The 12,268-nt window shown below is 43.1% G+C and overlaps 1 protein-coding gene across 10 annotated transcripts in view; it reads right to left on the bottom strand.

Annotated features, from left to right (window-relative positions):
- Positions 1-12,268, bottom strand: part of LOC131937538 (FERM domain-containing protein 4A) — a 94,193-nt gene that overhangs the window by 16,286 nt on the left and 65,639 nt on the right. For 8 of the 10 annotated variants that reach the window (XM_059295054.1, XM_059295044.1, XM_059295045.1 and 5 more), the window contains 3 exons: positions 9,238-9,342; positions 6,918-7,059; positions 6,257-6,404 (listed from right to left, as the gene is read on the bottom strand). In XM_059295054.1, coding sequence (XP_059151037.1) covers positions 6,257-6,404; positions 6,918-7,059; positions 9,238-9,342 — 395 coding nt within the window. The remainder of the gene's footprint in view (positions 1-6,256; positions 6,405-6,917; positions 7,060-9,237; positions 9,343-12,268) is intronic. The other 2 variants (XM_059295046.1, XM_059295048.1) reach the window with 1 other exon arrangement.

Genomic DNA, 12,268 nt, shown 5'->3' with positions numbered 1-12,268 from the left:
CCAAATGGTCTACAGACACACATCAATACATGGTACAGTAAAGCCTAAATGGTCTACAGACACACATCAATACATGGTACAGTAAAGCCCAAATGGTCTACAGACACACATCAATACATGGTACAGTAAAGCCCAAATGGTCTACAGACACACATCAATACATGGTACAGTAAAGCCCAAATGGTCTACAGACACACATCAATACATGGTACAGTAAAGCCCAAATGGTCTACAGACACACATCAATACATGGTACAGTAAAGCCCAAATGGTCTACAGACACACATCAATACATGGTACAGTAAAGCCCAAATGGTCTACAGACACACATCAATACATGGTACAGTAAAGCCCAAATGGTCTACAGACACACATCAATACATGGTACAGTAAAGCCCAAATGGTCTACAGACACACATCAATACATGGTACAGTAAAGCCCAAATGGTCTACAGACACACACCATTACATGGTACAGTAAAGCCCAAATGGTCTACAGACACACACCATTACATGGTACAGTAAAGCCCAAATGGTCTACAGACACACATCAATACATGGTACAGTAAAGCCCAAATGGTCTACAGACACACATCAATACCTGGTACAGTAAAGCCCAAATGGTCTACAGACACACATCAATACATGGTACAGTAAAGCCCAAATGGTCTACAGACACACATCAATACATGGTACAGTAAAGCCCAAATGGTCTACAGACACACATCAATACATGGTACAGTAAAGCCCAAATGGTCTACAGACACACATCAATACATGGTACAGTAAAGCCCAAATGGTCTACAGACACACATCAATACATGGTACAGTAAAGCCCAAATGGTCTACAGACACACACCATTACATGGTACAGTAAAGCCCAAATGGTCTACAGACACACACCATTACATGGTACAGTAAAGCCCAAATGGTCTACAGACACACATCAATACATGGTACAGTAAAGCCCAAATGGTCTACAGACACACATCAATACCTGGTACAGTAAAGCCCAAATGGTCTACAGACACACATCAATACCTGGTACAGTAAAGCCCAAATGGTCTACAGACACACATCAATACATGGTACAGTAAAGCCCAAATGGTCTACAGACACACATCAATACATGGTACAGTAAAGCCCAAATGGTCTACAGACACACATCAATACATGGTGAAGCCCAGATTGTTTTCAGACACACATCAATACATGGTACAGTAAAGCCCAAATGGTCTACAGACACACATCAATACATGGTACAGTAAAGCCCAAATGGTCTACAGACACACACCATTACATGGTACAGTAAAGCCCAAATGGTCTACAGACACACATCAATACATGGTACAGTAAAGCCCAAATGGTCTACAGACACACACCATTACATGGTACAGTAAAGCCCAAATGGTCTACAGACACACATCAATACATGGTACAGTAAAGCCCAAATTGTCTACAGGCACACATCAATACATGGTACAGTAAAGCCCAAATGGTCTACATACAGTAGATACACACTGGAATTCTGCTAACTGGCCATCATACTACCCCTTCATCCAAGCAAGCTGACCATGGTTTTACACAACCATCCCAACTATCATATAACACAACTATCCCATCTAGCTGACCATCATATTACTCAACCATCCCAGCTAGCACATCATATTGCACAACCATCCCCTCTAGCACATCATATTACTCAACCATCCCAGCTAGCACATCTTATTACACAACCATCCCAGCTAGCAAATCGTATTACACAACCATCCCAGCTAGCACATCATATTGCACAACCATCCCATCTAGCACATCATATTACTCAACCATCCCAGCTAGCACATCATATTACACAACCATCCCAGCTAGCAAATCATATTACACAACCATCCCAGCTAGCAAATCATATTACACAACCATCCCAGCTAGCACATTACACAACCATCCCAGCTAGCAAATCATATTACACAACCATCCCAGCTAGAACATCATATTACTCAACCATCCCAGCTAGCACATTACACAACCATCCCAGCTAGCACATTACACAACCATCCCAGCTAGCACATTACACAACCATCCCAGCTAGCACATTACACAACCATCCCAGCTAGCACATTACACAACCATCCCAGCTAGCACATCGTATTACACAACCATCCCAGCTAGCACATCGTATTACACAACCATCCCAGCTAGCAAATCATATTACACAACCATCCCAGCTAGAACATCATATTACACAACCATCCCAGCTAGCACATGATATTACACAACCATCTGCTAGCAAACCCACATACTACCATGAATTCAGCTAGCTGACAACTACACAGCACAGACACACGACTAAGCAATATCTTACAGCCTGACTTCTGTGATTGGCCAACAGATAGATCTATCACCCCCAGAGTAAACAGCAGACGACATTTGGCACACAGCTGAGGTATGTCAGGACGACCAAAAGTAAACAAGTCTCCAGCAGACGACACGTATGCCGGGTGTAATCAACCGGGACGGGTGCATCAGGTGGGAGGACATGGCATTAAATTACGTCAGACAGGTCGCAGGGTGTGGTGTGGGCTCAACAAAAACCAACTGATACATGGGCCATTCATGAATGACACAACGTAATATCAAATTTCACCCCACCTCCGCTTTTTAACGGCTATAATTCTAACGAAAATGTACGTTATATATAAACGCCTGTGTTTTTTATATAAAGTTTGCTGAACTGTTACGTCATAATTCGTAATCTACCCCATAGCGAAGTGTTTATAAATATTCAGCCCTCCATTCAGAGATAAGGCTACAATAATGGAAGCTCATTCAATACATGACTGTGTAAATGGAGATAGCAGAATTAACTACAGTGTCTTTCCTTCAATTTTGACAACATTTTAACTAATAAAGCAGACAGTGAGTAGAAAGACACATTAGACGGGGCACACACACACACGCAGGGGGAGAGGTCTACAAAAAAAGAAAAGACTTACTGTCTAAGTGATGCCAAGACTTCCTGTATAAATACATGACTCGGCTAGTTAACAGTGTATCAACACTAGGCTAGGCCTATGGTTGGCCTGTGTACTACATCAACTGAATCACAACAGAATCAAACAGGTCACAAGAAAAGCCACAAGTCAAGCCAGTCCATCAAATGGATTGTTAGGAATGTAACCACCGTCGCTTGTGTTTTCATTGGCTCAATCGGTTTCTTCTTGGGGGTCAAGGTTCAAAGGGGAGGGGAGGCCATCGGTATCAAACAAGGGCAGAGGCGTGACCAAAAAACTATGTCAAGATGGAATTCTGAGATTGAAACAAGTCGAAACGAAGGGAATTGTTTCTCAAATGCTTACACTTTTTAACGACAATAAGGCAATGATGATTTGTAAAAAAAAAAATGGTTTCTAGAAACATACATTTTAATAGTTTAGCTATTAAAACCAATAATTTGTTGTGATTTATTTTTAAATTTTGAGTTTTAAAATATCCACGAAATGAAGGGTAACTTACTTATACTCCCAAGAGAATAGCACAGAGAAAACGGAATAAAAAGCTCCGAGCGCATGTGAAGCAATGCGAGTGGTGTGATGTGTAGAACAATGCCACGCGCGGCCCGCCAGCCCACTGGCTCAGACGGGACAGGCGCCAGACATCGGGTGGTCACCTCAGCTCGCTCAGGGACAACTTGGGCGGGTGGAGGTGGGCGCAGCAAGTTACATCACATCTTCACTGACGAGAGATGGGCAGTGGTTCAATATGCTCTAAACTAGGGCCATGCCAGTTGTACCTGGTACTGACTCAGATTGCCTGGCCAACCTCGGCTACAGCTAAAAATGTTTTGCGTGCCAGCTAATTCCAAGACCGGCGAGCCGGCACACACCGGCTACCTTCGGGCCGACCCACGGGACTGACCCACGGGGACGGTGTCTGTTTGGTGTGAGGACAGAGGTCATGTTGAACGTGACCGTGAGAAAGGGGGCGCATAGCGGGTCTGGAATGTGACCTCAGTCTTATCTGATTCAACTGGCAGAGGAAACCAATAGCTTGACCTGCATGAATGGCGCGTGGAATTATTGACCCGATTAACTGATAGCACCACACATAAACGTTCTGAACTAATCAAGCTAAGGACAAGTGTAATTATAGGCGTAATGTTATTGGAGCTGGTGGCAAAACTACGCTGGTTTAGGGATCCTTGTTGTATTGATCATGAAGAAAGCTGATTGGACGCTCCGGTCGTAGAGAGAAGTAAAACATCAAGTTGATTGAGAGAAATGAAACATGAAGTTGATTAAGAGAAAATGAAACATCAAGTTGATTGAGAGAAATGAAACATCAAGTTGATTGAGAGAAGTAAAACATCAAGTTGATAAAGACAAAACAGAAAGCAAGTTATTTTAAAGAAATACATCTAAACTGAGTACATGAAAAAATATTTTTAAAACTTTACTTTCGAGTGTCGCTACCAGATTATCTTGTCCGCGCTAATCAAGGCTTCTGGCTTTTATCAGTTTTTGTACCTACTTTATCAGCCACTGAAGTTTTCTAACGACACAATACAAGCAGCGGATATCTCAACAATGTATTGACCTAAAAATATAACCTAATTATGTTTGCCGCATTCATATTGATTATTCCATGCAAGTTAAAAATAAATTGGTCCAACATTTGACGGCTCAAAACTTGTGCTAGCAATTGTTTGCCAGGGGCGACAATGCGTGTATCAGTTTACCTGCAGACTAGCGCCGCTTATGAACGGAGCTTAACGTTGTGTTATTACAAACCTATAGTTCTCATGTGGTTTACATGTGTCCACATGCCACACCACATCTGATTACACTAGATACATTTGACGTATGGGCTGAGTCAATTACACGGATTTACTCTTGTTTGTACAAGGTATGTTGATTCGGGGGATGGACCCGTGTATGAGAGTAAAAAGTTCGACTGTCATAGAAAGTCGTGAGCTAAATGGTAACATCCTAGCAATGACTGTTTCTTCCAGACTTTTTTCTCCGGGGGGGGGGGGGGGGGCACTTGAGATTTTCGGGGGGGGCGGTCAACATTTTTCGGGGGGGGGGGGGCGGACACTAGTAAAAGTGTATGTTTACTATATAAATTCCATCTTGTTCGGGGGGGGGGGTAGACTTTCTTCGGGGAGGGGGGCGACGACTCCACCCCTCCGAAGAGATGACTGGAAGAAACTCTGCTAGCAATGAGATAACAGAGCGGGGTAGTGGAGGATGAGATTTGGAAAACTGACGATCAGACAATTACAGACAAGTAAAGCAAAAGAATTAGTAACAGAATTAAGTAAAGAAAAGACTGTCTTACGGTCTAAAGTAAAACCAAAAGCCTGACTTACAACCTAAAGTAAACAAAAGCCTGACTTACAGCCTAAAGTAAACAAAAGCCTGACTTACAGCCTAAAGTAAACAAAAGCCTGACTTACAATCAAAGGAAACAAAAGCCTGACTTATAATCTTAAGAAAACCAAAAGACTGACTTACAATCAAAAGTAAACAAAAGCCTGACTTACAGCCTAAAGTAAACAAAAGCCAGACTTACAACCTTAAGAAAACCAAAAGCCAGACTTACAGCCTAAAGTAAAACCAAAAGCCTGACTTACAACCTTAAGAAAACCAAAAGCCAGACTTACAGCCTAAAGTAAAACCAAAAGCCTGACTTATAATCTACAGTAAAACCAAAAGCCTGACTTACAACCTAAAGTAAAACCGAAAGCCTGACTTACAACCTAAAGTAAAACAAAAGCCTGACTTACAGCCTAAAGTAAACAAAAGCCTGACTTACAATCTAAAGTAAACAAAAGCCTGACTTACAATCTAAAGTAAACAAAAGCCTGACTTACAATCTAAAGTAAACAAAAGCCTGACTTACAGCCTAAAGTAAACAAAAGCCTGACTTACAGCCTAAAGTAAACAAAACCCTGACTTACAATCTAAAGTAAAACCAAAAGCCTGACTTATAATCTTAAGAGAACCAAAAGCCAGACTTACAGCCTAAAGTAAAACCAAAAGCCTGACTTATAATCTACAGTAAACAAAAGCCTGACTTACAATCTAAAGTAAACAAAAGCCTGACTTACAATCTAAAGTAAACAAAAGACTGACTTACAGCCTAAAGTAAACAAAAGCCTGACTTACAATCTAAAGTAAACAAAAGCCTGACTTATAATCTTAAGAAAACCAAAAGACTGACTTATAATCTTAAGAAAACCAAAAGCCTGACTTACGGTCGTATCTTGAGTTGCACAAGCTGGGCAGGCTGTGTGAGCTGGGGCTCCTGCTTATGTCAGAGCCCAGGGAGCCCGGCAGGGAGGTGGTGCTCCTACACAGCTCCTCTGCTATCTCGGACATGCTGCGAGCTGCCGGCAGTTGGCCCTGTGGAGAGATGACGGTTTCATTAACCGGCTCAGATTCTATTCGTTTCATCAGCATACAGAATTGGACACACGAGAGAAACATGGGATGCTTTTGAACATGATGAACAATAATATCTTGTTTCACTTTGCGCATGCAATCAACACATTAGGGGTAGGGGATGAGATACTTGCACTATTTATAAACGTCTTGTCTTAGCCAAATCTAAGTTTTTTTTTTACCAGATTAGCTTATAAGCATAAAATAGAAGCATATAATGAATATAAACTAGAGGGTAGCATACTCGATTTTATATAAGGAGATTCTTTTACTATAGAAAGTGGGTAACTGTCTATAGTGAAGCGCCATTATTTTAAAGCTTTTCAAGTTATTTACACATCAGTTTGTCGTCTTGCAGTTTAAACGACAATCCCATGTCAAAGCTTTTTTATACTCTTATAAACAATTATGTATTGCAGTAATCATTCTCCACCAACACACACACACAAACACACGCGATAGACTTGGACTGACCTTGCTCTGCTTCCTGTCCAGGTAAAACTGATGCTGGGCCACGGCCATTGACCAGATACATTTTGTCAGCTGGGGGGTGCTGGCGAACCAGGCGTGGACGTCAACGTTGCTGGCACCAAACGTGCGCCGACTCACAGACACCCTGCCACAGACACGAGCAGTTCATTAGGGCAGTGATAGGGCAGATTATTGGGCCGGTATAGGGCAGTGATAGGGCAGACTAGTGGGCCGGTAAAGGGCAGACTAATGGACCGGGGGTAAAGGGCAGACTAATAGTCCGGTAAAGGGTAGACTACTGGGCGGTAAAGGGCAGACTACTGGACCGGTCAAGGGCAGACTGTTGGGGGGTAAAGGACAGACTGTTGGGGGGTAAAGGGCAGACTATTGGGCCGGTAAAGGGCAGACTATTGGGCCGGTAAAGGGCAGATTATTGGGCCGGTATAGGGCAGATTATTGGACCGGTAAAGGGCAGACTAATAGTCCGGTAAAGGGCAGACTACTGGGCAGTGATAGGGAAGACTATTGGGGGGTAAAGGGCAGACTATTGGGGGGTAAAGGGCAGACTATTGGACCGGTAAAGGGCAGCCTAATGGGCCGGTAAAGGGCAGACTATTGGGCCGGTAAAGGGCAGACTATTGGGCCGGTAAAGGGCAGTCCATAGGGTCGGTAAAGGGCAGACTATTGGACCGGTAAAGGGCAGACTATTGGACCGGTAAAGGGCAGACTATTGGGCCGGTAAAGGGCAGACTATTGGGCCGGTAAAGGACAGACTATTGGGCCGGTAAAGGGCAGACTATTGGGTCGGTAAAGGGCAGACTATAGGGCCGGTAAAGGGCTAATAGACCGGTAAAGGGCAGATTATTGGACCGGCAAAGGGCAGCCAATTGGACCGGTAATAAGGGCAGACCTCGCACCTCAATGCGGGATCGAAACATGAGTGTCCAGTTGAAATATTGAACAGATCAATACAACGATACGTCTTAAGGAAATGAAAGCGGAAATAATTTCATCTCGTATATTGTGTGAGGCTCATTCAGTAAGTAAAAGATGATGCTCCATCATCATCGCCTCTGGATGTTAAAATAGCATCGTTGCTGGAAAATGTTAAAAAATATCGTTGCTGGCGAAAAATGTTAAAATAGCATAATTGCTGGCGTAATAACTTAAAACACAGCTGTTAGAAGAAGCTGATAATATCATATATGTCATGTTTTAACATCAATTTGAAACATCACTTAGATACGTGCAAAAGTTTGTTTATATAAAAACACATTCTGGCAGAAGAACGTGTTACATCATTGAAATGCAAATAAGCCAAGATAAAGTTTAGCCAATCTTGAAATACTTAACTAGTAAGTGATCAAGTTAATTAAATACACACATAAACTGACGTGTATATAACACACATGTAGCTGACGTGAAATATAACTGACTTATCTGGAAGCGATGCAGCTTCATCTGGTAACTGTTTTAAATAATTGAATCTGATTCTTGGTTTTTCTTTCCAAAACTTTGACGTTTAATAGATTGTATTTTTTTTTTAAGATTAAAGGTTTTTGCCACAACCTTTTAAAAAAAACTGCAAGGGGTAAATAATTTTATGAAGATTTTTCTAGTATTTAAATAAAGTAATTATTGTCAGTTATCTGCTAATGTATAAAATATTTTTATTTAATTAATGAAAGTGGCTAATGACCAGTGATCACTGTATTGGTGATGTTCCACGTGTGTGTAACTGGATCAGTTGATGACACAACATGGTGGGTCATACAATCAAACAAAACATGCACGTAAATAAGACGATGCAGGTGAGTACAGAGGTCAAAGGTTAATGAATGGCTGCATGCTGAAATCATGAGTTGGTGAGTAATGATGAAACGGTCAGTGAAACATGCGTGGTCAGTTAGGGGCATGCCGAGTTCCGTCATCGTGAGAGAAAAAAATGCAGTGGCCGTTACCTCAAGCAGAACTAGTCGAGGGAAGTCAGAGTATGGGATCAAACGAGAGAATACGAGATCTTCTCGCCTGATTAGAGCAACTCAATGTTCGCGGCCCTCCGTCAACACGCTGTGTGGCGTGCATAGCCCGATAAACAGAGTCAAGGGGTAAAGCTAAAGCCATTTAACTTCACATATCTTTACAGAAAGGTCTCACCCATTTAAAAAAAAATCAATAAACTATCTGATATAGTAACTAACTAAAGATATATTAGGTAGCAAGTGTAAGATAATGAGAGCAAGTTGCGTGTGGTGACCGGCTGGCGACTGGTCTAGTAGTGTGTGCGGGCCGCCTCTACAAGCAGATGAAAAGAGTTACTCACTGGGTGCTCGGGTCCGATATGGCTGTAGACAGGTCGTCCCTCCACTCCACCGGCTCCCTGACCGCGTCCTCGTACGGGTTGAAGCTGCTTAATGTGTGAATGATGCTGGAATGGGGGATGGTTGGCAGTTTAAGCAGATGGGTTGGTATGGAAGTCAGAAGCTGGAGGGGTGGGGGTTGGTCGCTAAACTGACGATTTGCATAGAGAAGAGGGGGGGAGGAGGGGTGTAAACCGGAATGGAGAGGGTGGGGGATGACATGAAAGAGTGAGCAAGAAACGGGGAGAAAGAACGCACGCTGACTGAACCAGACGGAGAAGCTAAAATACAAAATTGACAATTAGTCAACTAGGAGATCTACCCAGTCCGTCATCTATTGATTCCGTTTGTCATTGATGGGGGACGCTACGGCTGTTTACTACTGGACACCAACAGGACTTTCCTGTACTGGTCGGATCTGGACCTTAAACACAACTAGTGCATGTATGCAACAGCTATCGTGTGGATATGAATGAACTCTATACAGCATGTATGTGTGGACAGACATCACCAGGGCCAGAGACGTGGGGTCTGTGTGGGACCACAAGATACTGGCAGGGTTGGGGCTGTGCCGGCATTGGCAGGGTTGGGGCTGTGCCGGCACTGGCAGGGTTGGGGCTGTGCCGGCACTGGCAGGGTTGGAGCTGTGCCGGCACTGGCAGGGTTGGAGCTGTGCCGGCACTAACTGGCAAGACGTTAGATGGGTCTGACACATACCAGATATTCAATAAAGCATCAGATACGTAGGTCTATAATTGTCACAGGAAGGATATAGGAGGAAAAAATGATTACGCCAAACAAAATGGGTGCAAGAAAACAGCGTGGACACGATCAATCGAGTGGTCCATTTTGTGATTGTGTTATTTTTATGCAGATGTTTGGGTGGGGTGGGGGGGGGGGGGGGAAGTTGCAAATACAACTTTTTTTATAGAGCTACTTTGTTATTATGCATTTATGCTACTGCTTAAATTAATACAAATTACATGACTATAGGGAGTTGGTTAACAGTGTGAAAATAATGTTGCTCAATATTTGCCGCCACTAACATGGAGGTTATTTTACTCAACATTTGCCGCCACTACCATGGAGATTATTTTACTCAACATTTGCCGCCACTAACATGGAGGTTATTTTACTCAATATTTTCAGCCACTAAAATGGAGGTTATTTTACTCAACATTTGCCGCCACTGCCATGGAGGTTATTTTACTCAACATTTGCCGCCACTAACATGGAGGTTATTTTACTCAACATTTGCCGCCACTACCATTGAGGTTAGTTTACTCAACATTTTCCGCCACTAACATGGAGGTTATTTTACTCAACATTTTCCGCCACTAACATGGAGGATATTTTACTAAACATTTGCCGCCACTAACATGGAGGATATTTTACTCAACACTTGCCGCCACTAACATGAAGGTTATTTTACTCAACATTTGCCGCCACTACCATGAAGGTTATTTTACTCAACATTTGCCGCCACTACCATGAAGGTTATTTTACTCAACATTTGCCGCCACTAACATAAAGGTTATTTTACTAAACATTTGCCGCCACTACCATGAAGGTTATTTTACTCAACATTTGCCGCCACTACCATGAAGGTTATTTTACTCAACATTTGCCGCCACTACCATGGAGGTTATTTTACTCAACATTTGCCGCCACTACCATGGAGGTTATTTTACTCAAAATTTGCCGCCTGCACGTGTGGCGAGCACATGATGTGGACCTTGTTACGGCCCGCTGGTAGGGGGTCGGGTCTTGGATTTATAAGAGAAAAGATTAGGGGCAAAGGTCATAATGTATTGATCCAAAACGGCAGATCTGAGGATTGTATTTAGCATACGACGGTTATGTGAGAGGGACAGGGAGTCGGCAGGAAAAGGAAAAAGGAGGGGGGGGGGACAGAGAGTCGGTATAAAAGGGGAACAGAGAGGTATGTAGGTAAATAAACAAGTACACAGGGCGAGAAACGAAGTAAAAAAGATAAACCGTCAACAATTAGCTGTAGGACAGATATGTGAGCAATTAGAAGCGAAGGTTGGCGGCCAGTGATGTCACGGTGAGTTGCTGGGAGGATGGCGTGTGTGTCATGGTAGGATAGTGTGTGTGATGGTGTGTGTGATGGTGTGTGTGATGGAAGGATGGTGTGTGTGATGGTGTGTGTGTGATGGAAGGATGGTGTGTGTGTGATGAGAGGATGGCACCAGTCTGTGTGTGATGGGAGGATGGCGTGGGTGATGGGAGGATGGTGTGTGTGTGCGTGTGATGGGAGGATGGTGTGTGTGTGCGTGTGATGGGAGGATGGTGTGTGTGTGTGTGTGCGTGTGTGTGATGATGTGTGTGTGTGTGCGTGTGATGGAAGGATGGTGGTGTGATGGTGTGTGTGGATGTGATTGAAGAAAGGCACGAATAAAACATGGGATAGATGTAATTTTTTAAAAAAAAATGACATCTGCAGTACATGAAAAAGTGAAACCGTAGTTTTGCATAACATGCAGCGCCGAACCGTCACCACCCCCACACCTGTGGTAAAAGCCCCGCCCATCTCCAGTGTACCCGTCAGGTTAGTCACGTGTCCAGGAGGCGTCCAGATGAGAGACAACAACCATGCTCCAGGTCATTCCAGGAGTACAACAAGCAACATCACCACAACAACAACAACATAACAAGGCTGCTCATTCTGTTTCCATTGATCCCTCGAGATACCAACAGAACAGATGATAAACCTATGTCCAGCGTGGACCCAGTGTAGGTGTCTTGATGTTAGTCCATAACACAGCAAGCTCTGGTAGTTGAGGGATTAGGTGACAACACAGAAAGCCGACCACAACAAACATGACCGTGTTAACAGAACCAAAACAAAATATTATAAAACAAATGAAACACATGAATAAATAAAGCCACCAGATATTATTCCGTAAAAATATTAGCAAATTAAAAAAAAATGAGTGAGTTTTTATGTCATTCCAAAGTAGAAGAAATACC

This window comes from Physella acuta, unplaced genomic scaffold (assembly GCF_028476545.2).
Source record: "Physella acuta isolate Inbredline_101_S28 unplaced genomic scaffold, ASM2847654v3 ptg000213l, whole genome shotgun sequence".
Lineage (NCBI taxonomy): Eukaryota > Metazoa > Mollusca > Gastropoda > Physidae > Physella > Physella acuta.
The sequence above is the reverse complement of the archived record's forward strand: the minus strand, read 5'-3'. Positions and strand labels throughout refer to the sequence as shown.